The following is a 27735-nucleotide window of genomic DNA, read 5'->3' as shown; positions in this document are numbered from 1 at the left end:
CCTAAAGACTTCAACAACACTAAATGTTCCAGTGAATGACGTTATAACAGTAGTAGAATGTTCAGGTACACATAAATAAACATCAATGCAGCTCGACGTGTCCATGATTATGTCACTGGAATGTTACACACGGTATTCTATATAATGTTGTTATACAAAGCACAAGCATGTAGACTAGTCCAGAACAGTCGCCACTGAATAAATGACATGCACAGTACCATAGTAGTATGTGCAGAAATAATAAGGCAAAACAGCAAAACTTTGACACGCCTTTAAAGCTTTAAAAGCCTAAAGCTTTGAATTGTGCTATCTTTAAAGCAGTTTGAGGTAGGGCTGGGCGATATATCGCATGCAACTGTCACGCGCATTTCGTCAGTAAAGCCGGTTCCCTGATTACCGCTAAATCGCCATCACCTGCTTTCAAATGGAGCGCCATTTAATAGACAGAGCCGTAGTTCACTGACGAGCCACGCAATATCGCGTTCATATCGCAGATGAATCGCCTTCGATAATGAACGCGATATTGCGTGGCTTGTCAGTGAACTACAGGTCTGTCTATTAAAGGGATAGTTCACCCAAAAATGAAAATTTGATGTTTATCTGCTTACCCCCAGCGCATCCAAGATGTAGGTTTCTTTGTTTCTTCAGTAGAACACAAATGATGATTTTTAACTCCAACCGCCATCTGTCTGTCGTATAGCCTAATGCAAGTCAGCGGGAACTTGGACTATAAGAGTAAATAAAACACGACAGACAAATCCAAATTAAACCCTGCGGCTCATGATGACACATTGATGTCCTAGACACTCGATTCGTGAGGTCTGATCGCGCTCTGACAATGGCAGTGATGTCTCGCGCATATACTTCAATGAGCGCGAGACATCACTGCCGTTGTCAGAGCGCGATCAGACCTCACGAATCGAGTGATGAATGCAGTTGGACATAGTGGTGTATTAGAGGGAATAAAAAAATGATATCAATACTGTTCGGTTTCTCGCACAAACCGATCGTTTCGTGTCTTAAGACATCAATGTGTTGTCACGAGCCGCAGGGTTTAATTTGGATTTGTCTGTCATGTTTTATTTACTGTTATAGTCCAAGTTCCCGCTGACTTGCATTATACCACTGACAGGCGGCAGCGGTTGCAGTTAAAAATCATCATTTGTGTTCTACTGAAGAAACAAAGACACCTACATCTTGGATGCTCTGGGGGTAAGCAGATAAACATCAAATTTTCATTTTTGGGTGAAATATCCCTTTAAATGCCTCTCCATTTGAAAGCAGGTGATGGCGATTTAGCGGTAACCGGCTTTACTGACGAAATGCGCGTGACAATCGCATATATCGCCCAGCCCTAGTTTGAGGTAAAACAAACAACTGGAACCTTCAAACATTTCTCCAGAACATGAACGTTATCTTCATTGTCAGGGTGTTCTGATAATAAACGCATGCCATTTGATCACTTAAACACTAGTTAAACAGAGCAGAAAATCTAAAGTTATATTACTTATTTTCTTGCATCACTCCAGCATCGCTTCTGTCATTTTTCACGTCTGCATATTACTTTTCAAGCTAATCATAAAAAATATTCCGGCTGAAAATTTGGATCCAAACACAAGAGGGCGGAAGAGCATCATTACTGCTCTCATCAGTGAAAGAAGTTTGAAAATAATGTTAAAAATGCTATTAATAATAGCTGTAACAGTTCAACAACAACAAAAAAAAGTCAAGTAAAAAAATAAATAAATAAAAATATAGCCTCATGCGCTAGGCTAATCATGCATGGGATCAAAGAACGTCTCCTGTAGATGATTCAGTGATACAATTGTATCTTTTTCATTTAATGTGTCTTTAAAAGATGTATCTTTAAGTGTATCTTTAAAAATATTTACTATATAGCTATTATTTTAAATGAGACAGATTATTACTACTATGTAGGTACTTTCTGCTGTAGAGGATGGTGAAGATGGAGAGGTAGGCCTAGTTGTGGGTAATGTAAGTCTCCAGTGTTGAAGCACAGCTGTCACTTGTAGATGATTCTGATGTGGTTGTGCTCATAGGGACATAGCTGTTGTAAATGTTGATTGAGCCGTCATTGTAGACTCTGCTTCTGTGCTAGAAGTAGCTGGAGTGGTTTGTGTTTGCTGGCTTGTTGTTTGTTCTACACTAGCTGAAGATATATTTGTGTTGTGGGTGAAGTCAATTCTGATGTACTTTCTGTTGTAGAGGATGGTGAAGATGGAGAGGTACCAGTTGTGGTTAGTGTAGTCTCCATTATTTTAAATGAGAATGATTATCTCATTGTTTCCTCGTTTTAATTGGACGTGTCTGACAACAGACAAATATGTCGGCTAATAGACCTATCATCATTTAATAGGCTATAAGCATTTTGGAGATCACAGATTTCTTTGCAAACTAATTATATTAAACTTAAGACGCAAGTGTATGGTTCTACAAATGAGTTTCTATGCATTTTTAGTACATTTGTAGTAAATTCAGACCATTGTTTTCTTATCCTGGCCTCTGGTGGACAACATTAGTATTGCAGTTTTCTTATTCTTTCCTTTATATTGATATAAATGTCGGATGATTTAGAAATTACTGTAATGCAGTTCATGTCATGGCATGGAGTCACGTGATAGCTATACAAGTAGACTAAACAAATAAAATATTTGATATTTTCTTATTTAATCTTGTGTTTTATTTTTTGATTAGGATATTTATTATAATTTTCTGCATTTTTATGAATATTAGCTTTTGATCAACTCACAAACCCCCTGGCCTACTTTATGGTGAGTTTGATCAAATAAACTATTCAAAATGGTGTTTTTGTGTATTTGTGTATTTGGCCTTTTTATGTATTTCATCAAACTCATTTTTTAGTTTAGTTGCAGAACAGTTGACTATCACATGAACAATATAAAAAATCATTGGAAAGAACATAATATGTGAGACAGTCATGTCGATTTTTATTAACCTTTTTTTTTGTTTAGTCTTTTCCGCCCTCTGCTGAACAGCAAGTACAGACGCGCGTTCACAACACACTCATCTGTTTGTAAAGATGCTCGCGCCAAGCGCAGTGTTTAGTTCATCAGTTCCCGTTTAAGAGATACACATCTGCGATAACTCAAGCTATACACCTGACTTTTTATTCAAACAAAACATACCGTTAGAGTTTGTTCAGATAATTCAGACATCTTCTCAGCTTTGTTTAATATAGCCTACGCAGGTTAAAGGTCTGGATTTTAAACACGGACATACCGTTAATACTAATGGCTGAAGCCCGGAATGTTGGTGGAGATGAAGAATTTCCAAATGTTTCTATTACGAGGAGAAGAGATTCAACAGGTAGGACAATTATTACTGTTACAATTATTCTATATGCTCTGTGACAGATTTAAGATTTCACAACACAAGACAAATTAGACAATGAACCACTTTCTGAAATGAACGTGGTTCACAGTTCACTGATTCTGCAGACATCGGATAAAAATGTCAAATTCACCTGCCATTATTTTTTTAAATTGTCTAGCCTACTTTATTAAGCAGAGATTATCAATAGAATATTCTTCACGCAAATGTACCATTACATGAATTTTCTCTTTATTCTATCAAAATTGACATGGCATTATCATTCACTTCCCTAAAGTTAAAAACTTTTATGATTCTAGTCAAGACTATCTCATATATATATATATATATATATATATATATATATATATATATATATATATATTACATATATTTAAAAAAAAAAAATGGCTCCTGCATGCTGACCCATATAGTGATAGGCAAAGAAAACACATTCTCTGAGAAAATGGAAGGAATAATAGGCCTACCTCTGGTATACACTACTGAAGAATTTAAAAACTTGATGAATTATGAAAAAAAACTTTGATTTCATGAAGGGGTTACATGTCATTTTTCTTTTTCATATTTTAATTAATTGTATTTTATTTATTATTATTTAGCATATGCAATTTGTTGAACACTGAACATTATCAAAAAGGAAAAACTGATGTGGAAAGTTCCTCCTGCTCTCCTCAGCATTAGTCTGGGTGTATTGGTGAGTCAGCTGTGAGTGGGAGGAAAAACAGCAGGTTATAGCTTTCCCCTATGTTGACACACAACAGGTGACACAACTGAGGAAACATGAGGCAGCAGTTGTGCTTGCTGCAGCCTGTGTGAAAGAATACCACCTGTGCAGCGTCATATGTGTGTCTGGACAGTCGGCATACTCAGCATATTAAACTCTCACATATGTTTGTCAGTCTTTCACAGGATTTTTTTATGTTGGTCATGTGGTAGGAAAAAGATAGGTTAACCTTAACCTTTTGAACCTTAAAGCATTGTTTCAGACAGAGAAAAATATGAAATTGGTGTCAGTGTCCTTGTAACGAGTGTCCGAAGCCTTCCTACTTCCTACCTATACCCCTAATCTCATCTACTTAAGTCACCATAAAATCAAAATTGACAATTCTTATTTTTTTATGGAATATTGTACTATTTACTATGAATGATTTATCCATGCACATCATTTTTATTTTCTTTACCTCGTATCTCCTCAAAATCTTGAATTAAAATAACTTTCCCTCCCTCTTGCAACATTTGTTTTCTTCTCTGATGATGTGTTCACTGGCGCGAGGGCGGGACAACCTGTCACTAACATGACATCACAGCAATAATTTATTAATAATTTCCTGATGGACAAAATCAAGTCCCGCCCTACATTTTTTCTTGTTTTAAGAAGCCGTTTCACCTGGATATACATCACAATACGGAAGAAAAGACGATTGCAAGTTCCGTTTTATGCCAACTTTAAAAAATGTCTGCTGAAGTCATGAAGAAATGCTCCAGTTTCAACATGTTCTGGCAGACTATGTTATCATAGCATTATCTACTGTCTGCATTGGGCAGCACCTGCCAGGAAAGTCCCATGTTCATTAAAATACTTAAATCATACAATAGTTCAGCGTTACACAATATTAGTTCTGGCCCTTGAATTTGATTGGTCGAGTGTTGTTCTGATATGCACCGTTTGAAATGAAACTGTGTGTTAGTGGTGGTGATTTTTCATTGACTCTTTCTACAGATTACGTTATTACTCCAGTAGGCCTAAATGGTGATAAGTAACCGTCTTTGAGTAAAGCATTGATTATTTACTCAAATAATTCAACCAATTTGTTGAACAGTGATTAATTCAGGAAAAAAAAAACACAACTGTGTTTTTCAGAGATGTAAACTATAATACAGTTTTTCCGACTTTCTTTAACACATACAAACATGAACACAATAATTCACGTCTTTTTTATTCAAAGTCAGTCGCCTTGCCAATCATCTTATGCCTTGCAGTTTGATGTTTTTGATGGTTTTTGATTGCGACCTGTTTTTCTAATAGGGAAGTTGTGCCAGTGTTTAATTTGACTGCAGGTTTACATATTGTTTTAATGTTTTGTATGCCAGTGCATTTTGTTGTAGAACATAGATAATCATTAAACCAACTTACTTGGTTAAATATGGGTAAAAGTGCTCTGTATAATAGTGGGTATGAAAGCATGCGTTTATGTTTTTACAACTTTTCCAGTGTTGCACTGACAAAGTGTCTGATTAGAGCATGCATTGCTAGTTTTGTCTTTTGGAAATGTTCTGTGAGATAGAGTGCAGTGCCAGTGTGACTCTTACTTTGACATGTTTAGTCATCAGTGACCTCATTGGCCTCTGTGTCAGTGGCATTTCACATTTAGAGGACTGACATCTGTGCGTTGGCTTGCTGGCTTCTCTCAGACATTTATATGTCAGTATAATACATTCCTTCATTTAATATTTATGTAGTACAAAAAAGAAATTGAGCTTACAAGTAATATAAATGTATATTTAAATATACATTTATATCTTTCTATGCAAAAATATTTGACTGTGTACAGCATGTTACATTCTGTATTAAAGGGATAGTTCATCCAAAAATGAAAATTCTGTCATAATTTTTACTCACCCGCCCTCATATCATTACAAACCTGTATGTAATTACTTTAATAAGCTACTTTGAGCAATGTTGGGGTCCACACAACATTGGAACCCATCGACTTTCATTGTATTGACCAAAACAAAAATAATTAAGACATTTTGGTAACACTTTACTTGAAGGGGTGTGCATAAGACTGACATGACACCTTCATAATCTTGACATGACACATGTCATGAATATGAAGGAGGTTTTATGAATGTTTATGACAACTGTTGTTAAGTGTCATTCGCTCAATTATGTCATTTTTAATGCAAAGATGACATTGTTTGAGATGTCTTTGTTACGACAACTTGACATAAACCAACACATCATAACCTGTCAGTGTCTTTGCCATGACAACTTGACATTAGCAAAACATCATAACCTGTCATAAACATGACATAGCAGATTAATTATCAAACTTAAAAAACTACTTAGCTTTATGGGTTAACATTACATTACATTATTTTGGTAACACTTCAGTATAGGGAACACATATATAAACGATTAACTATGACTTTTCCCTCAATAAACTCTTAATTTACTGCTTATTATAGTTAATTGTTAGGTTTAGGTATTGGGTAGGATTAAGAATGTAAAATATGGTCATGCAGAATAAGGCATTAATATGTGCTTTATAAGTACTAATAAATAGCCAATATTTTAGCCATATGAATGCTAATAGTAATAAGCAACTAGTTAAAAGACCCTAAAATAAAGTGTTACCATTATTTTATAACAGTGTCATATTTTTTACGAAATTTGAAATTGTCTATTATCTGACCTTCTGTTGGAGGAAACTTAAAAAAACAAAAAACAAAAAAAAAACATGAAATGAAAAATAGTCATGATGCTGTTATAAAATTATTTGTCAGAGTATTGTCACTTAATGACATTTTAATGACAAGTTCAATTTGTACCACTGTACTTGAGCTCAAGATACATATTCATGACACTATTATAATGGCCTCATGACAGCCATTGTCAAAACCAACCACATGACAGTTTAATGTAATGTTAACCCATAAAGCTAAATAATGTCAAGTTGTCATGACAAAGACACTGACAGGTTATGATGTATTGGTTTATGTCAAGTTGTCATAACTCGGACATCTCAAACAATGTCATCTTTGCATTAAAAATGACATAATTGAGCGAATGACACTTAATGACAGTTGTCATAAACATTCATAAAACCTCCTTCATATTCATGACACGTGTCATGTCAAGATTATGAAGGTGTCATGTCAGTCTTATGCACACCCCTTCAAGTAAAGTGTTACCGACATTTTTCAAATCATCTTCTTTTGTGTTCTAAGAATCTAAGTCATGCAGGTTTGGAACAGCATGAGGGTGAGTAAATGATGAGTAAAGGATGTCAGAATTTGAATTTTTAAGTGAGCTATGCCTTTAAGGCAGTGGTTCTTAAAGTGTGGGGCACGCCCGCTAACTTGGATCAATGTGCCTTGATAACCAATCACATTACAGCCTTGACGTCATTGAATTTAGTTCAGAGTTGTGCGACAGTCAATCACTGTTTGCGGAGAAGTGCTGTAAACTGAATCATAACAGTCATGCAATTGTGACAGCATTTTTTTCCTGACAGCATTTTTTTCAGTGTAAACTAAACTCTAAAAATGGATCAATCCAAAAGGAATGTTTAAGAGCAAACATGTTGAAGATTAGCCAATGGGCTATCATTTCATTAAATGATGAGCTATGTCCACATGAAAGTGATTGTCTTCTTCCGTGTACCGCAGCGTTAGCAGGCATTATGCTTTTTCGGCTAAGGTTGAAGGCTTGCCTTCAAGTGGATTTGTTGGCAATTCCAGAGGGATGGTCTCTAATGACACCCTGAATGGCTGTTTCATTGTAGTAGGGGTGTAATTTGTAAGGGCATGGTTTGTAGTACTGCAGGACGCAGTTGGACACACTTGGAGTACGTGAATGGTGGTTGGCTCTCTGTCTTATAAAGGGGCACCAAATAGGGCTGGGCGATATATCGCATGTGATTGTCATGCGCATTTTGTCAGTAAAGCCGGTTCCCTGATTACCACTAAATGGCCATCACCTGCTTTCAAATGTAGCGGCATTTAATAGACAGAGCCGTAGTTCACTGACAAGCCACGCAATATCGCGTTCATATCGCAGATGAATCGCCTTCGATAATGAACGCGATATTGCGTGGCTTGTCAGTGAACTACGGCTCTGTCTATTAAATGCCGCTCCATTTGAAAGCAGGTGATGGCGATTTAGTGGTAATCAGGGAACCGGCTTTACTGACAAAATGCGCGTGACAATCATATGCGATATATCCCCCAGCCCTAGCACCAAATGTCAATTCCTCCGTATCTTTCTTCTTCAGACCGTTGACTTTGTACCATCTGAACAAGCTCGATATAAAAGATCTTCGGCATAGAACAGCACCTCCTCAGCGGACTGCATCACAAGAAGCTATAGAGTGGTGCAGGGATGACATATTTTTGTAGGCCAAAAACCCGGAAATGAGTTTAGCACTTCCGGTTCCATCATCCTGAAGTCAATGGGCTTTTTGAATGGATTTTTGGTTAAGTGCTTGAAATAAGGTCTGTGGTGAATACAAGGTCTGTTTTCACAATGATTTGGACAGAGCTGTCAAAGTGGATTTAGCTTCTAACCTGTGCTATTTGGCGCAATCTGATTTCTGGTCGACTTGAAAAAGGTTTTGTCTCTCAGTACAATGTGTGAAAGTGTTGGCCTGCACAGACAGGCTTTACACACAGAGACACTCTGTCAGCACAAATGTATCCTGTAGTCTGTTCATAATGCCTTCCAACTTGTCTAAACAGATTGGTATCCTCAAAATTCATGTATCACGTGTTTTCAGCTGAGAATGAAAGTCTCTTTGATGTTTCAAAGTTGTCATAAATTTCAGAATAAGACCTTTCCACAAATTCTAGTTCTCCTCGCTTTTTATTTCTCTCAAAGGCCCTGTTTACACTTAAGGCCAGTTATATAAAACACTTTACGGTTACAGCTTAGTCATCTGTGTTTTTTCTCTCTCTCTTTAAGACTGATCATAACATTTTAAAGCCAGTTACATAAAAATGTAGATTTGAATCCAAAAACTAAGAATGATTACCACTTGGATAGATAGATAGGTTGGTCAAACTAGTTCTTAAGACACAGTCTTAACATAGTGGCTGGTGTCTGATAAGAAGCGGTATGCAGAGACAGATTGCCATTTACACCTGGTATTAACATGCATTTCCCATTCCCTCTTGTGATCATATTACATTGAAAGGGTGTCTTATTTCATTACCATGTCAGTGTGTATGTATATAAAACACCAAAAGTCGGTTCCCATACTTGATTTGTATCAATCTCCGTTCGATGTCAGATACAATATTTTTGTGTATGAAAATTAAAGAGCCCCTATTCTTAATGTATAGGGTCATAATTTTGTTTAGAGGGTCTACTAGAATGGGTACACATGATTTAATGTTCACAAAAGTTTACATTGTTGCAGCACCTGTTTTCACCCTCTGTCTGAACGCTGTTAGTTTCGGTTTCTTTAAAACACACCTTCTGAAATTGTAGTCTGATCCGATTAATGATCTTGCTTCAGTCTTTTGTGATTGGTCTACCGCTTAGAGCATATGTCCAAAAATGTAATGCCCTACCATAACCAGTGAGTCCCGAAGCTTCCTACTACTCTGTTAACTATTGCATTAGTTTTGCCATATCAGTTCAAACCCGAGTCAGATAATTACAAGCTAATTGACCCGAAAAATATTCACAAGTGCAACTTGTGCAGGGCATTTCACAGTGGGAATTTTTTTAAAATAGTGAGAACAGAGTAAAAGGTTGTGGTTGTACTGCTGACTGGAATAGTATTAAAAAAATATCCACTGATTCTTCAATTCTCCCTTTGGAAGTCCAGTGGGGGGGAAATAACTTTTCCTCAACAATGTGATAAACTGGCCTTATACCCACTTTTGTTTGAGGGTGAGACAAAGTAACCAGCAGGCGGACATAATGCAAATATGTTACATGGTGACGTTACGGAAGTAATGACAGTACTACAAACAAGGGATTTGAGGCAGTTGTTTTATGTTGGAGAGTTCTCTCCCTTTGCCGTAGACTTTGCTTTGTAACTTTTCAGATTGTTTACTTGCACAAGCAGCTGTATTACACACTAAAGGAAAAGTTAAATAAAATAAAAAAATCACAATTGGACCTCTTCAAAGTCGCCATGAAACGAAAGTTTCTATTATGTTTTCTTCCCTATTGTAATCTGAGTAAAATGGCTTCTCAAACAAGAAAATGTAGGACAGAACTTAACTTTAGCCGCGTTTCCCCTGCAGTAACTTTCCCCAGGAACTAGGGACGGCACTAGGGGTGTTACTCGGTGTGTTTTGACCGCAGGGACCAGGGTCTAAATGAAGTTCCGAGGGAAAATTTGCCCCTCAGGAAATCCCTGCTCGCGAGGTAGTGCTTTTTCAAAGTTCAGGAACTTTCGGTGATGGGACTTGGGCTCGAACATGCTGTTTGGTTGGGTTTATGCAGCATTTTATTTCAACCACCATTTTTAAAAGTCTGTTGCGGTGCGAATCAACAATGGACTTTGAAAAATAGGACAGATGGACCAACGATGAGGTTCAGGCTTTATTAAACTTTATGCAGAGGATGAAATCCAATATCCAGCTGGAACTGGAAAGTTGTTCGCAGTCCTACATCACCGTTGTAATTCGCCTAATCTTAGGCTTGTTCAAGACGCATGACCGATCGGCGTATGACATCAAAGTATCGCGAGAGCATATGACACATTTGCTATTGAATCGCTCTCGCGGTACTTTGATGTCATACGCAGATCGGTCTGCACGGTACGTTTAGACAATGGAAACGCGGCTTTTGTCCATCAGGAATTGATTGGATCGCTGGATCATTGTTGTTTGCTATTGCTGCGATCTCATATTATATACGGATTTTATAGGAGTATGACCCACATGATTTGCATAAATCTGAGGAAAATAATTGCTGCATTTTCAAATACATTGAAAAGGCATTTCAAACACGGATACTATAGCTTTTGACAGCTCTGTGTGAGGTAGTCACGTCATCTAGTGGCTATATGTTGAACAGCATAATATCTCAGCAAGGGTCCAAAATTAACACTCGTTACGCACCAAATGCAAGTAAAATGCAGAGTGTTAATTGCCAGTTTCAGAGTGTGTTCTTTTACACATGAGCAGCTGATCTGGTGTTTTCAGTGAACGGCTCACAGTCCACGTAAACTCTCTCTCTGGTTGCTTATAACATGCATGAAAACACATATGCAATAAGAATCATTTGTAAATCTATTGTCGACAAAACAGCTGGTTTCTCTGTTCTGTGAATTATTATTATTCTCAGAAATTCTCTTTTTTATTCTCAAGTGCTATAATATTATTGCAATAATATATATTTTTTTAATTTTACAATTTAAATACTAACAAAATAAAATATTTTGAGTTCAATAACAATAATAAATAACATCATCTATCTATCTATCTATCTTAGACACGGATCAATGAACAGAGGAAACTAAAGGGTACGTTTACACTACAACGATAAAACAGAGAAGTTTTTCCTTTAAGTTTTCCGTGTACAGATAACACCTTTGTCAAAACGATCTCCATTCATACGAATCCATGAAAACGGCTAAAAACGCTGTATTCTGCTGGCCGGCCATTAGATGGCGATGAAACACTGTAGACTGAACATGTACTGCGCATGTGCATGACGTCATCGTTTTCACAGATTCACGTTTTTGTTGTTTACACGGAGACCGTTTTCAAAAACTTGCACTTTGAAACCCGCTTTCAAAAGTTTGCGTTTTCAGTTTTTAATTGAAAACAGTGTTGTGTAAACGGCCCCTGAGGGCAAAGAGATAACAAGGTGACTAAATGAATAACAGGTGAATGTAATCCAGTCAGAAACCATAGAAACGAAAGACAGACAGACAGACAGACAGACAGACAGATAGATAAATAGATAGATAGATAGATGTGACTATTTCAGTTGATATTCTTGTTTAATAGCATTTTTTTAAAGAACCGGTTAAGACTATTTTTAGAACCAGTCAAAAACACACAACCACATTTGAATGCAATCTGTCATTTATCTTTGCTTAGTAACCACCTGTCAGCAACATGTTCAACATGTCAAGCCCAATTTTTGTTAATGCCAGAAATTCCATTTGGAACTTCTGTCTCTTTACACTGATCTGAGACCAGTTCTGTACCTTTAGTGGTTTCAGGACTCATTTAAAAGTGAAAGCTGGTCCTAGATCAGCACAAACAATGGAGCAGTAACAAAGCTGATGGTTTGTTCTGATATCATGATGTAGTTTGTTAAACCAATGAACCACTCAAGGATAGCCAGGTAGAAATATTTGACTGTGTTAATGTCAAGAGAGAAATACTTCCTGATTGGCCGCATTCCTGCATGGCGCTGTGTCAACATACCTAATGAAAAAAAGAGATGTCACTTTTACTAAGAGTTGTGCTTTCTCTCACACTCATTTGAATCAGAAGGTGAGGAAGGGACTCTGTCTGAATCACTATTCTCTGCAACATATGCAGGTAGGACTGTATATTTCCAATTATAGCTTTGATAAGTAATGTATCGGATTACAGCTGTGTATTTTAATTTTTATACAGTGACTAAAATGATGTCATTTAACAAACTCAAATCAAATTACTTCACAAATGCTGTTATGAATGAGGTAGGCACTTTCTCATACTTTAGCACACACACAGACACAGTGAGAGCAGAAACTGGACCCAGCAGGTGTGTCTGGGGACAGTGATAGGTCAGTAGACAACTGCAACAAAGACACACAAAGACCCCTTTGCCAAAGCAGTCATTATGTTTTATGAGTTTACTCTCATTACCTGAGGAAAGTTAAACATTCTCTTTGAATGCTTGATGTTGTCTGAAGATACAAGGATCCTTTTGTGTAGTGTAGTGAAATATGCTGGTCTTGTTCTATTTGTTGTTTCATAAGCTTTAATAAGGTGTTAAAAGTTAATTATGCTCAAAATGTGTTCAAAAATGAAAAGGGAGGAACCAAATGAACCTGCTTTACCTCTAAAACCAAGAACCTGCTCCTCGACTGGACCTGAGTGTTGTGAATGCTGAGCGTGGTTTCATGATAAACTGCATTGTTGTAGCCTCCAGTTTTCTCCTTATGCTTTGCTCTTTAAAACAGGTTTGTCAGGAACATACCACACAGTTTAACCAGCAACACAGGCTACGTCACACTGCCAGCTGCGCCTGCGGCCTAGTCACTGAATGTAGCAAATGTAGATTCACGCACAGTTAAATAAAATGTGTGCTACAAATAAATTTAGCTCATGCTTTGTGTTTTATGTTTTGCAGACCGCTCAGAAAGAAATAAACAAGAGCACATACATATAAGGTAAGATCTCTCTGTGGAAACACTTGATATTTTTCAACATTTGAGAGCTTTACATAATATGTAAATAAATACGTTAAAAATATTCTTCCGTTATCCACTGTTAGAATTGAGTTGTTTTGATGATTGTCTAATGCTTGAGGATCTAATAGTCTCTTTGTATTATGTGCTCTTTGAGTTGCACTGAAAGAGGGAGAAAAAGATTTGTGAATTTGCTACTGTCAGAAAGTAAGCTGTTTCAACAACTCTGAAATACTGTCTAGTTTTGTTTTACTTTCAATATTCATAAACTGTGAATTGTTAGAAATATTAACCAGTCATTTAAGTTTGCAAATTAAATTTAGTATGCCCACAGTATGCCTTATCAGGCCTAAATTATGAGACTTGAACACCACATTACCATCTGTTTGTTGAACATTTAATTTCAAAATAATTGACGTTAAAAGTGAAGCGGTCCGTCCTTTGCTGCTATAACTGCTTCCACTTTTCTAAGATGTTGGAACATGGAATTTGCTCACTTTTAGACACAAGAACATTATGGGTGTTTCTTCAACTATGGGGACCTTACACCATTAACGTTTTCACCACAATTTCATTTCCACCAAATCTCGAATGATTTATTATGTTGTATAGCATTCAGTGTTGGAAATTACATTTTTAACATTGGAATAAAATGGCTGACTCATACTTTGTCTTGATAAAGCTAATTTGTTGGCATAATAGCAATTTCGCTATTTGTTTATATCATGTAGTTGGTAACATGCAATAATTGATACTTTTATGATGGACTTTCATATTTTAAGATTGTCTGCATCTGGGACAAGAATAAAAACAATAAAATCTATACATAAAAGGCATTGTCACCTTCACAAAATGGGGGAAAATCTGTTCTTAAAGGATTAGTCCACTTTTAAATACACTTTTCCTGATAAATTTACTCACCCCCATGTCATCCAAGATGTTCATGTCTTTCTTTCGTCAGTCGAAAAGAAATGAAGGTTTTTGAGGAAAACATTCCAGGATTTTTCTCCTTACAGTGGATTTCAATGGCTACCAACATATTGAAGGTCAAAATTACAGTTTCAGTGCAGCTTCAAGGGCTTTAAACGATACCAGATGAGTTACGGAAAAAAACGAAACTGGCGCCGCGTTCGTTCCGTAAGTAGAATAGGGAAGGCGTAGAACATTCAGCATACGCGTTATGAAGAATGCGGAAGCGAAAAGTACGTTCAAGGCGATATTTTGTTTATAAAGCATAAACGGTTGTATTTTTTTCGAAAATGACCAATCGATTCACTAGATAAGACCCTTATTACTCATCTGGTATCGTTTAAAGCCCTTGAAGCTGCACTGAAACTGTAATTTTGACCTTCAGTCTGTTGATAGCCATTGAAATCCACTGTAAGGAGAAAAATCCTGGAATGTTTTCCTCCAAAACCTTCATTTCTTTTCAACTGACGAAAGAAAGACATGAACATCTTGGATGACATGGGGGTGAGAAAATTTATCAGGAAAAGTGTATTTAAAAGTGGACTAATCCTTTAAAGGGATGGTTCACCTAAAAATGAAAATTCTGTGATCATTTACTCTCCCTCATGTCGTTCCAAACCTGAATGACTTTCTTTCTTCTGCATAACAATAAAGAAGATATTTTGAAGAATGTTGGTAACCAAACAGTTTCGGTTATAAACACAGAGAACAAACACAGAGACATTTCAAAAAAGTATTGTCTTTTATGTTCAACAGAAGAAAGAAAGCCATGCAGGTTTGGAATGACATGAGGGTTAGTAAATGATGATCATTTCGATCTTCTGGGAGAACTGCCCCTTTAATGAAAAAAAAAAGTGTCTGATGAAACACCCACATATGGACAATAAGTTAAGAGAGCTCTAGCATGCTGACAATACATAATAGTGTCACTTCACTTAACTGCAAGGCATCAAATGAATGCAATTTTAACAGTGTCAGAATAAACAAACCACCTTTTTATTGGTTGTATTTTTTAATTACTGTTCAACAACGAAAGGCCTACGACACAAATAAGAACTAATGGATAGTCGTGTTTGTTTCTTGCTGAGCTAATGATGCCTGGGAGACATAAAGGGTGTGAATCTAACATGTCAGCTGGTTCTCATTTGAAACAGAGCTAAAGCTGCCTCTGAGAGCCTGCTGGCATGCTGGACTGGCCTGACTCTCTCTCTCACACTCACTCTGCGCTTATGACACATCACTTCAGCTATGCAGAAAGCAGCAGCTTTAAAACGTCCACATAGTCAGGAAGTGAATGCGAGTCTTGAGCATGAATGATCAAAGAGCTTTTCTGAATGATGAACACTGTAGTTTTTGGAAGGGATGGTGTAATTTGCTGTAATGGATTCCTTTAACACTTCATGTATCTACTAATGTAAGGTATGAATTGCATGACTTCGTATCTTTGATGTCTCTTCATTTGCATTTAATGCTAAAGCAGTGTGAATGTTCAACTATTTTTTGTTTGCTTTGTTTTGCAAGACTGTAGTTTTTCTGGTAAAGTATTATTGTTAGATCCATTTCACTTGACCTGGTTAAAGGAGATACACAGGGGAAATGGGCAACAAGTTGTGAAAATTGAGATGTAGTGTAATTAAAACAGGTTTTATGAAGTAATAATGCAATAAAAGTTATGAGAAATAACTGTCACCATTATCTGTTGACGATATTGGTAATAAAAATGCTAGTTAGTCGTAGGCCAACATTAATGTATGTGTTGAACCTGCTTCTGTTCAAAGGTTTAGGGTCGATAAAATTTTGTAATGTTTTTGAAAAATGTCTCTTATGCTCACCAGTGCTGCTTTTGTTTGATCAAAAAATGTTGTAATATCATGAAATATTATTACCATTAAAAATTTTCTCTTTTAATGTATTTTATTCCTGTGATAGCAAAGCTGAATTTTCAGCAGCCATTAAAGGGATAGTTCACGCAAAAATGAAAATTCTGTCGTTATCATTCACTCACAGCACAGTGCCAGTTGTCCACCAGTACAAAGGACCTGCACAGAACACTTAGCGCACATACACAGATACACGTGATTCATAGCTTCTTCAAGGCTGAAGTTGATCTGAGATCTGCTCTGAGCAGGAACTTTCCCAAAACATACTGATAACATGTTCTTTTCTCTCAATGAGAGGTACAGACAATATTCAAAATTATTTTTTAGTGTTTGAAAAGGAAAAGAAATGCTTTAACATACATTGAAGAAGTCATTCAAATAATTTAACAGAAAGATAAATGTTGATGAATAACTTAAAGGTGCTAAAGAGGATGTTTTGCTTTATACATTTTTGCAATATTACTTGAAACTGTCTTTACTAACTGATAAAAGACTATTTATTAGGTGCACTGAAAGTAATAATATTAATATACATCATCTGTGCACGAGGTAGGGCCTTAAAAACATCAGCCAATCGTTTACGCGATCATCACGTAAACGATTGGCCCTCTGGCTTGTCAATCACTGCCGTGACGTTCCTTGTGAGAGACGTGCGCGGATTGGCCCGCTGGCTTGTCAATCACTGCCATGACGTTCCTTGTGAGAGACGAGCGCGGCTGCGCGCTCCAGTAACTTTCCACTCTCTACAGGCGCCGCATGCAATGTTTTTGTCAGGAGACAGGAGTAACAACTGCGGATTATGAGTTACATGCGGTGAGTCCGACATAATGAATCCACTAACACGACACAGCCGGTGCCGGCTGGTGTGTGCCGGTGGTAAACACTCGTGTTCCAATACTCGTGCACAAGTTTTGGGAGGCGTTCCCTCGAAATTCTTACGCATGCGCTCATTTCAAAAACTCAGTAACAGTCTTTGGTTTCTCAGTCGACGAAAAGATCCTCTTTAGCACCTTTAAAAGATATATATTGAAGCGGCAGTGGATTCCAGAATCCACTCCTTCAAAACCAATCGCCTTAATTGTATTAACTCAAATTTTTAATTTCAATGAACTCAAAATTTTAAGGCAACCAGGCAACTTACTTTTTTAAGTTAAACCAGCAGTGCAGTTGATGGTAGCCAATTCCATAGTAGGGGAAAAAGTACTATGGAAGTCAATGGCTACTGTCAACTATCTGGTTACCAGCATTTTTCAAAATATCTTATTTTGTGGTTAACAGAAGAAAGAACAGGTTAGGAACAACTTGAGAGTGAGTAAATGATGACAGAATTTTCATTTTTGGGAACTATCCAAAAATCTAAATAAAGATTAAAAATAGAAGCTCGAGTCTTAGATCTTTTTAATGATGTATAGTTTGTCAAGGTAATTACATTAAATCTAACAGTAAATTTGAGCTAATTTAAACAAAGAAGCTTTGGTGCGTCGGCGCGCCAGTACAGGTTAACAGGTTAATTTCCTTCAGAAATCATTGTAATATGCTGATTTGGTGTTCAAAAAACATGTCTTATTAGCATCAGTGTTTAAAAAAAGTGCTGCTTAATATTTATTGTGGAAACCGAGATAAAGTTTTTTCAGGATTCTATGGTAAATAGAAAGTTATAGAAAAGAGCAGAATTTATTTGAAATAGAATTTTTTTTTTTGTTACATTGTGAATGGCTTTACTATCTTTTGTGTCTTGATTTAATTTATTGCATCTGATCAGAGTTATTGACTTTAAACAACCCTAAAACGTAAAGAATAACCCACAGACCATGGCGATGAATCTTGCTTTTTTTAATGTCAATATCTGTTTTTTGTTCCGTTCATGTTTTTAGTCAAGGACCCCTTTCTTCAATCAAAGCAGCCTTTAAGAGAAGTGAGTAGCTTGTGGCATAAATCTAGGTTTACTTTACTTTCATACATAGATTTATATAATTACAGGAAGATACATTGTAATAATGTCATGTTTTTACATTATACATGGTGAAACAAAAAGAATCCAGCACACTATCTACTTGTAAAAAATTTATTAGCAACGCTTCAATCGCATGATCTTCATCAGGCAATAAAATTTTATACGGTTTAAACCGTATAACATTTTTATACAGATTTGCAAGTAGATGGTGTGCGGGATTCTTTTTGTTTTTTCTGAATTTTGACTTTATTGGTCTTCTCTCCAACGCACCTATCCATTACCTACAGGTGCGCGACGCTAATTGATAATACATTATACATGGTAAAATGTGTCATAAAATGCTGAATGCTGTAAAATCTTCCAGCTTCTGCGAGATCTCTCTCAACACCGGACTGCTCCAGGGAAAGAAGGTGAGCTTATTGTAACTATTTTGGCCATTTTGACACTTTAATTTGTATGATGACTTTTGTATAGGAAGTGGTTGGAAGCTATCATGATATGCCAAAAGCCTGATTCAAACTCACATCTCTTGCGTGACCAACATGGTTCAATGTTTTGGAGAACATGTGTGAACTGCTAGGCTACTACTCTGTCAATATAAAACGCTTAATCGGTCTCATATGCTCACATATTTTTGTGTTGGATACAGTTGCCACGATAGACAATATTATCCATTTATAACCTATTCAGATATGTGGTTGCAATTTAGAATATCAGAGAGAAAAACAAAAAGAGTAAATAGTTTTTTTTATTGCTAAAGATGATTCTCTGGTGACATATTTCTTTAAAAATACTTCAGCATAATAAAAAGTGGCCAGCTGATTTAGGACCACAGAATATTTCAATAACATTAATGCCAAAATGAACCTCCTCGTATGTTTTTATACAAAGCCACAAGACTGGTTGTATATCTGTGCTTTGAAATTTGTGTACAGTACATTCATATCTATTAAGAAAAATCTGTTGTTGAATCTGTTTTCAGGCGTCCAGAGATAACCATCCTATCAGCAGAGCCGTTAGCAGCCACTTCTTGGTATTCAGGGTCGTCTGGAAGATTTTCATCCACAGCTTTCACGACACAATCAATCTGGAATGAGAGTGTACTGACCTCTGCTCAGGTACAGTGATTTATAACACTATATCCAGTTTAGCAGTTGTCATTAACAAACAGTTGTGCCAGACAGGTGTGTGGATTCTCTTTGTTTACTTAGCATGTCTTTACTTTTACTTTTCAAAGCATGGCCACTTTGTCCCTGTGTTTGAGAGACTAACACATAACCACTGTGATTATAGAACGAGTCCAACAATGTACTATATAGACCAATTCACGCTGTCAGGTTTTGTCGGATCAGTGAGTTACCCCTGTTGACATCTGTTGCTGTCTGTTGGAGCTTGTTTTCACTGATTGAACATGTTGAATTGCCAATGGTCAGGTCACGGAATATGGAGTTGGTATATACTGTAATCTGCTGATTGTCCGCATTGGTCAGCGTCTGTCGGTGCAGTGTGAATTGGCCTTAAAGGGATAGCTCACCCAAAAATGAAAATTCTGTCATCATTTACTCCCCCTTGTTCCAAACCTGTATGAATTTTCTAACAATGGCGGGCAATATGCTGCTTGGTTACAAACATTCTTCCAAATATCTTCCTTTGTGTACAACAGAACAAAGAAATGTATACAGGTTTGGAACAACTTGAGGTAAATAATTGCATTGGTTGGGTGAACTATCCCTTTAAGAATTATACAGTCATACTGTGGTGACATCAGTGTTGTTATTGTTAACTTAAACTGGAACTATTAAAAAACTGAAACAAAGCTGAAATAAAATAAAATATAAATATCAGATGAAAAACTTGAACTTAAAAAAAAAACTTAAATGAAAATTAGAAATAAAGCTGAACTAAGTAAAATAAGTACTAAAATGACTTAAATGAAATAAAATAAAAAATAAAAGCTAATTGAAAATATTCTGCACAAATATTCTATGATATCTGCACATACAGCATTTTTAAATGTTATCATTTTTGTACATGGAAGATTCAGGGCCTGTTTTAAATGTTTTTATATTTTTAAAATACAATTATTTAAATGTTATAGCTGATAACTGATACATTTTAATAAAATATACTAATGTCTATAAGCAAATAAAAAACACACTAAAAACAAAAATATATGGTGCTGTATGCTCAAGTGAATTCCACAACATCATAATGTACAGTATGTAAATATTCAATATCGGCTAATACGTGAGGATTAATGTACATCCAGCCAGTTATCTCAGAATAAACCCCGACAGGATGATCAGGGTCTCCTATCAGCCTGAAGGGATTTATTTGGAGATAACAACCGGGTGGATGTACATTATCCCACGTATTATACGGCTACTTGCCACATAAGTAAATAATTAGACACGAAATGTTAATCTGAGTTTAAATATATTTTATTAGCTCTTTAACGCAAAGCTTCCGCAGAGAAAGCAGTTGCTAGCGTGGCAAGTTCAAACTAGACGGACACTTAAGGGATATACAGTACAGTCACACCACTTATTAAACAGCATTTCACCACATAAATAATTATGGGGAAAAGAGATATTGATCTGAGATGAAACAGTGTACAAAACAATAGTCACGAAATGGCAACAGCTGCGTTTGTATGAAACAAGGGCGAGTCCACGATACTGGATGACATAATTAGATAACTGTACACAAAATATTGATTTGACTGGGTTTTATTATTTTATTAGCTCATCAAACACAAAACTAGCAAGTGTATAGCGCTGCAGATGTGCCAGATGAGCCTGTGTTATCTGTTTTCAGTGGTTGTTATCGGGGAACAACATACCACTGGATGGCGCGATTGACCAATCAGAATCAAGTATTCCACAGAGCCGTGTAACAATGATAAATAAAATACCGATATAGTGCCAATATATTGTGCATCCCTACTTTTTTCCATACTCTGGAAAAAAAGGACTGTATGTTTTCTGCACACTCGTGCCGTGTTTGCTTGGTTTGATGCTTGCGTTTGAGTGATTGCCTTCTCTCATGCTTCAGCTCCCACCATCCTATGAGCAGGTGATCAAGGAGAAGACCCAGGAGCAGGTTACCACACCTTCACCATCTCCACGGCGCTCATACACAACAACTATTGCCACACAGACTGACTCACTAGAGGAGAATGCCACATGTCCAGATTCCTGCACGTCCCTGCAGCTGAACCAACAGCCCATTGGAGGTTAGTCCATACAGACAAGGTTTGGAGTGCACAAATCAATGTGAACCATAAATTGATACTCAATGTTCGGTCTTTGCTGTTTCAGTGAAGCAGCCAAAAAAACCACCTCGGCCATCATTGCCTTATAAACCCATTCCGCAAGAAACTCAAACCAGGTCCCCGATATCCACTCCCAACTCCCAGCTCACTGGTGATATAGCCCCAGCCCCACGCCCGGTGCCTCAGCCTCGCTCCAAAAAACCCCTGAGCCCAACCAACCACATTAATGTGCAACCTCTGATACCACTGCAAGACAGCTGGGAAGTTTGTCCTGTAACCCCTGTGGAAAGTTCTGAAGCCCATTCTGGCAAGTATCTGAAAGATCTCTTAGATGTCTTCAGCTCTGAACCTAAAGGTGAACTGAGTAACCCTGTCAAGATCCAGAGAGAGCAGACGAGCCAAACTAAAGAGAACCAAAGTGAAAACATGACCTCCCTCCACAGCGACCGCAACATCCGATCAAGAATCCAGGCCTTTGAAAGTCAATCTAGCACAGATAATGATGAAACTTCTGTGCCTTCCCCCCGTCCTCGAAAAACATTCCCCAAACCTCCTGTGCTGGCACCAAAACCCTCCATTGCCCCCCGACCCTCTGTCAAAAAGCCCAAAGAACAGGAATTTCCACAATTTGACAGTCACCTATACGAAGAGGTCATAGCACCACCTATGCCAGCTCCAAGACCTCAGCTTTTCAAAAAACCATCCTTAGACTCAAGAGATGAGTCCGACTCTCAGCCTCCCTTTAGGATGGCCCTCATTCCTCCATCGCGACCTTCATTGGTCAAAGTTAAGAATGTAAGTTCCCAAGATGAAGAAGTGGTATTGAAAGGACCTCCCCCGCCACTCAAGCCCAGCAAAGACCTGCTGAACCTCAACAACCACAACTCCACTGCACTTCTGTCTAACATCACATCCACAGCGAACAAGCTAAGCAATGACTATGTGGATACTCCCATTAGTAAGTTTTAAGGACCACAATACAGTGCAAAAAAAAAAAAAAGACATTCAACAGGTATTAAATATGTATACATAAATTGAGTAATGTATATATAATTAATGTATCCCTGTCACAGACCACTCTCCCACTAATACTGCCCGTCAAGTGGGATTCACCTACATGGGAGCAAGCGCGCAGGGAGTGACTAGGAGACCCACGGTCATCAGAGTCCCCAGTAAAACTGAAAAAAGTGAGTCATTATTAATAACCATTGTAATCATATGTGAGGCGCTATTTAAAAGTGCCTATGTGCTTTTAATACACATTCATCACCTACTATTTGTACAGTGTTTAAAGTGTAAAATTGGAAAAATAATGACAACTTGACAATTTGTTAAAAGACCATTCCTGGTAAAAAGCATAGTTTACCCAAAAATGTTGTTTCAGATAGCTTTTACATACCATATAGTAACCATTGCTGTCAAGCTGCAAACATCTTCTGAAGTCATATGATAGCTTTGTGCGAGGAAAAGACTGAAATTTAAGTCGTTATACAGTCATAATATTCCCCCTTTGCTGCAGCTCTTAAATCTCAAATCTTACCCATTCCATTATTGTAAGGTGTGTGGGTGTACTAAGCGTACGACGCAGGAGATTCAGAACAGTAAATAGCCTTTTAATAAGTCCAAAAGAAGCACGTAAGAAAACTCAGGAGATAGAATAATCCAAAACCACGTAAAGTAAATACGACACGGAAAAATGAACAAAGGAAACTGAGGACTTTTAAATACAAGGGAGAGCTAATGAACAGAACAGAAACAGGTGTGTAATTAATTAGGATCCATGGAAACTAATAAGCACGGAACACAGGCAAACCAGAACAGGAAAACCAACGCAATGACAGTAAAACAGAACTACATAGAACAGAAATATTACAGTTATGCAACGTTCTGTTATTAAATGCCTTTTTGACATCTAAAATGTCAAATCTTGTCATTTACCACATAAAATAATTATTAAAGTCCATCAGTTTGTTAATAAGAACTGAAAAACATGTTTACATAAATATATAGTAATGGAGGCCAAGCATGCTCGATGGGCAGAGAATTTAAATGCAGAAATGTGAAGCTTTTATTTCTGTTACATAAATTTCTCAGTTTAAAAAAAAAAGTTTGAATAGTCTAAATCATTTTTTCTTCAGTGTTTGTTTCTGAGGATGGTTTTCATATAAACAATGTCCCTGTCATGAATAATTCAGATTGTTCATTGAATCAAGTCTGCTTCAGACAGCTTGCTTAGCCTATATCCTAAGTAAATGTACTAATATACTTTTTTTTTCCCCAAAAGTTCTCTCCCATTCAAAAGTTTGTTAAAAAAAGTTTTTTACTTTTTAATGTCTCATGATGCTTCACAGATCATTATAATATGCTCATTTGGTGATCATGAAACATTTCTAATTTTTATCAATGTTGAAAGCAGTTGTGCTACTCAAGAATTTTGTGAAAACCATGATAATTTTTTTAGGAATTGAACAGCTTGAACAGCTTTCTATTTATCAAACAGCTTTTAAATGAACAGCTTTTGTTGGAAATAAATAAAAAAAATAAAAATAAATATTTGTAACGATGTAAAAGTCTTTACTGTCACTTTTAATCAATTTAATGCATCCTTGCTAAATGAAAATATTACATTTTGGGTTTTCCCAAAACTTAATATTTTTTTCCCCCCGAAAAAAAAGTCTAACCACATTTTTGCTGTATGTGCTTCAGTGTAATGAATGAAAAGTTATCAAAACGTACTGTAATATTCTACATAAAAAGAAATATGATGCATTGTTGCATGGTAAGTGAATGGATTTCTGCTTTTCAGACCCTGAAGAAATGGCAGATTTTCCCCCTCCTTTACCTGTACAGAAACCTGTGGGCGGCCCACCTACACCTGCTAAACCCGCTCGAAAAGTAAGACCTTAAAAAAAGCTACATCAGCTGGTCTTTCCGAGCAACAGCTGTGCAACAAGCACTAAAGCAGTAGGCGATTAGAATAAAATGCTTTCTTAAAATGTCAGCCGACCTCACAAGGTCAGTTACTGGACTCTTTAATCTGCAGAGATTTGTGACATTTGAAACATCTTTTCTTTTTGACACCAGAAATGTCAAAGAGAGCAGAACAGAACAAAAGGGACTTTTCTTTGTTTTCTTTTTCCTCTTTTTCCTCAGGTCTCAAACATACTCCGCAAGTACGTGAATACAGATGCTTCTAGCTATTCTCGATTTTGCGTATTAGTGTTACATCGATTGCCAAGTATAGACTCTATAATGGACATAAATGTAAACTGCCTTCTTCTATGGCCAGTTTCCCTCTTTCAAGTCAACTATTATCATGATGAAGCAACAGTTTAAAAGAATCTTGCTGAGCAAGTTCAAACTTAATGTTTACATCTATCTACCAGAATAATAATAACATCCTGTTTTAGTACTGATGTTGTTACTGCCACAACGGCACACACTTGTGATAAGTTGGCCAAGTATTCATGTCTGCCTTTGTGTAATTGCGTAAAATGTTTCTGACTTTGATCTGTCAAAAAAAAAAAAAACATTCTATTGAAAATGTAAATTTTATTTCATGATTTATTCTCTATTTACATTGTTACTGTACAAATTATGTCTTGAAAGAAAACAATGACTTGAATATTAATTTTTTGTTCATGATTTTCCCCCTTAGGACTCCTTCAGTTTCTCATTTGACACATCTCTTCCACCACGGTAACTGAATCCTGTATTTATCTACAGGTGTCCTTGTATCGGTTTCTCACATTCAACCTTATGAATGTGCCTTTATGCGTTTTTCTTTTCATGGTTGGTTTGTTTGGCTGTATGAGCCAGTGAATAAAGAGTTTCAATGCTGACAACATGTGGACACTTCTTGTACTGTGACCTTTAATTCTGGGTAAATAATATTTCAGGCCCAGTGGAGGAAAGGTTCTGCCTCCTCGCCCACCACCAGCTAAAACAGGCCCGGGAAGACCACCTCCTCCACGAAGAGATGGCTCCCAACGTCGTCCCTCAGATCCGGGACCTTCGCAAATAGTACCAGCAAAACAACAGCAACCTCAATGGCAGCAACAAAACCGCAGAGCTTCGAAAAAAGGACCTGCTCTACCACCTAGACCCAACCCAGGACATCGTCTTTACAACAAATACACTGTGAGATGTTATTTAACTTGCATTATTTTCTTGATTGAAAGCTACACTTTCAATCAAGAAAAAAAAAAAATTTGGGGTTGTGCTTCGGCTCTGCTCCTCTGCGCAGAGGAATGTGGTTCGCAACACTGGTGTACATATGGAAATCTAAAAGAGATAATTCCATAATTTTACACTGTTGTATTTGACTTGCAAACATTGATGTTTGTAAATAAATCACGACAAAAGTTTACATGACAAGTCCTTGAAGGGTTAGTTCACACAAATTTAATTTCTGTCAAGAATTACTCACCTTCATGTCATTCCAAACCAGTAAGACCTTCGTTCATCTTCGGAACACAAATTAAGATATTTTTTATGAAATCCAAGAGGTTTTTTATTTATACCTAATAGAAAGCAACATAATTACCCTCATTCAAATTGTTCTCTACCCTGTTTGAGCCAGCGTTCGGACGTAAACAAGGAAACGCTGAACTGCGTTCACTGCTTCAGCTGCATACGAGTCTGACAGGGTACAGAAGAATTTGTTGCATAAAGTCGTTATTTTTGTTTTGTTTTTGCACACAAAAAGTATTCTGGTCGCTTCATAACATTAACAAGAAAAAATGTAGTGCGAGACTTGATTTTGTCCATCCGGAATTGATTGGATCATTGGATCCTTGTAATTTGCAATTGCTGTGATCTCATGTGAGTGACGGGTTGTCCTGCCTTTGTGCCGGTAAACACGTCAGAAGCAAAGAGAAGAGATGTCATTGCAAGTGGGAGGAAAAGTTATTTTGATTTAAGATTACTAGTGCACATGAATTAAAAATATATATAATTGTGTGCACGGGTAAATCATTTATAATATATACTGCATTATATTCCATAAAAAAACAAGAATTGTCAATTTTGATTTCATGGTGACTATCATTAGATATAATGATTGCTAGTATGATAAGGTCAAACGTTACAATGAACTCATGCTACTGTTAAGAGAGCTACATGGCTTCCTATCAGTTCAGTAAAATATCTTACCTGTACAAAAAAAACTGTGTAAAAAAGCATCTCTGAGTCGCTTTTGAATTCTTTCAAATCTCGGAATCTCTGAAAAGCCAAGGCAATGTTGGTTCAGGTTTTATTACACAGGCGAATGACGTATATATGCAATTTTTCCTGGGTCCTTTATGGGTAAAGTAAAGACATGGTTTGGAAGATGGATTCGTTTTGCTCTCTGATTAATAACATTTCTTAATCAAAAAATTACATAGAGTATCTTTAATGATATTAAAGAAGAACTGAAAAAAATCATGCAATTCTACACTCTTTACACAGCTTGAGATCCCCCATGGTATCGCTGAGTTTGACTACAACGGCACTAACACTGGGGAGCTCTCCTTTCAGGTGACCTCAAAGTCAATAAATTCACATTAGCCTCATAGTGCCATCTTCTCAAGTTACTGATGGTTTATGTGTTGTTCTGTCAGTCAGTTTCAGTTGTTAGAAATGTAAGCATTTCCATCCTTTATTCCCTACAGAAAAATGAAGTCCTCGTCTTACTTGAAGAATTAGACAGCAAAACCTTTGAATGCCAAGTTGGAAACGCTAAGGGCACAGTGCAGAAAACACATATGAAGATTATCACACCCTTAACTAATTTACCCAGCAATCCATTACCACAGGTAATCAAAATTGAAGTTGAGTGATTGTGATAATTTGCTGAAAAAGTGTATTATTACTGAAAAATTTTACTAAAAGTTTACTATCCTGTCTTGCAATATCAGCATACTATCTTGGCTCTCAATGTGTTTCTACAGAAAAACAGTTCTTTTAGTGGCATGGTGGAAAATACTGGATCACTACAAGTGCAAGTCCTGTATGACTTCACTCCAGGTGAGACAGTTCTGTTCTGTGTAAGAAAACAAAGGTCTATTTTCCAAGCAAGATTAATGATACATAGTGCTTTTTTGCATATTTGGATAATCACCACATACAGTACTGTTTAATATTGTATCTGTGAAATCATCCCCCCCGGGTGTTCAGACTGTTAATAATTCATTAAGCATATCTCCTTTA

At 36.8% G+C, this 27735-nt stretch overlaps 1 protein-coding gene and 1 long non-coding RNA gene across 2 annotated transcripts in view; one reads left to right on the top strand and one right to left on the bottom strand.

Annotated features, from left to right (window-relative positions):
• The first annotated feature begins 3046 nt into the window (after nucleotides 1-3046).
• The window catches only part of sh3d19 (SH3 domain containing 19), a 31027-nt gene continuing 6338 nt past the window's right edge, over nucleotides 3047-27735 (top strand). The window contains exons 1-14 of the mRNA XM_048197719.1: nucleotides 3047-3348; nucleotides 13409-13448; nucleotides 18190-18230; nucleotides 18634-18679; nucleotides 19252-19387; nucleotides 21324-21504; nucleotides 21590-22501; nucleotides 22617-22730; nucleotides 24350-24438; nucleotides 25202-25242; nucleotides 25443-25683; nucleotides 26995-27063; nucleotides 27198-27341; nucleotides 27477-27552. Of these exons, the coding sequence (XP_048053676.1) occupies nucleotides 3273-3348; nucleotides 13409-13448; nucleotides 18190-18230; nucleotides 18634-18679; nucleotides 19252-19387; nucleotides 21324-21504; nucleotides 21590-22501; nucleotides 22617-22730; nucleotides 24350-24438; nucleotides 25202-25242; nucleotides 25443-25683; nucleotides 26995-27063; nucleotides 27198-27341; nucleotides 27477-27552 (2206 nt within the window). The 5' untranslated portion in view covers nucleotides 3047-3272. The remainder of the gene's footprint in view (nucleotides 3349-13408; nucleotides 13449-18189; nucleotides 18231-18633; nucleotides 18680-19251; nucleotides 19388-21323; nucleotides 21505-21589; nucleotides 22502-22616; nucleotides 22731-24349; nucleotides 24439-25201; nucleotides 25243-25442; nucleotides 25684-26994; nucleotides 27064-27197; nucleotides 27342-27476; nucleotides 27553-27735) is intronic.
• On the bottom strand, nucleotides 12358-13215 carry LOC125272679. The gene is made up of 3 exons (XR_007185903.1): nucleotides 13116-13215; nucleotides 12922-13034; nucleotides 12358-12492 (listed from the first exon to the last, which is right to left on the bottom strand). It is a non-coding gene; the product is annotated as an uncharacterized LOC125272679 (long non-coding RNA).

The sequence above is a fragment of the Megalobrama amblycephala genome, linkage group LG7, assembly GCF_018812025.1.
Source record: "Megalobrama amblycephala isolate DHTTF-2021 linkage group LG7, ASM1881202v1, whole genome shotgun sequence".
Taxonomy (NCBI): Eukaryota; Metazoa; Chordata; class Actinopteri; order Cypriniformes; family Xenocyprididae; genus Megalobrama; species Megalobrama amblycephala.
The sequence above is the reverse complement of the archived record's forward strand: the minus strand, read 5'-3'. Positions and strand labels throughout refer to the sequence as shown.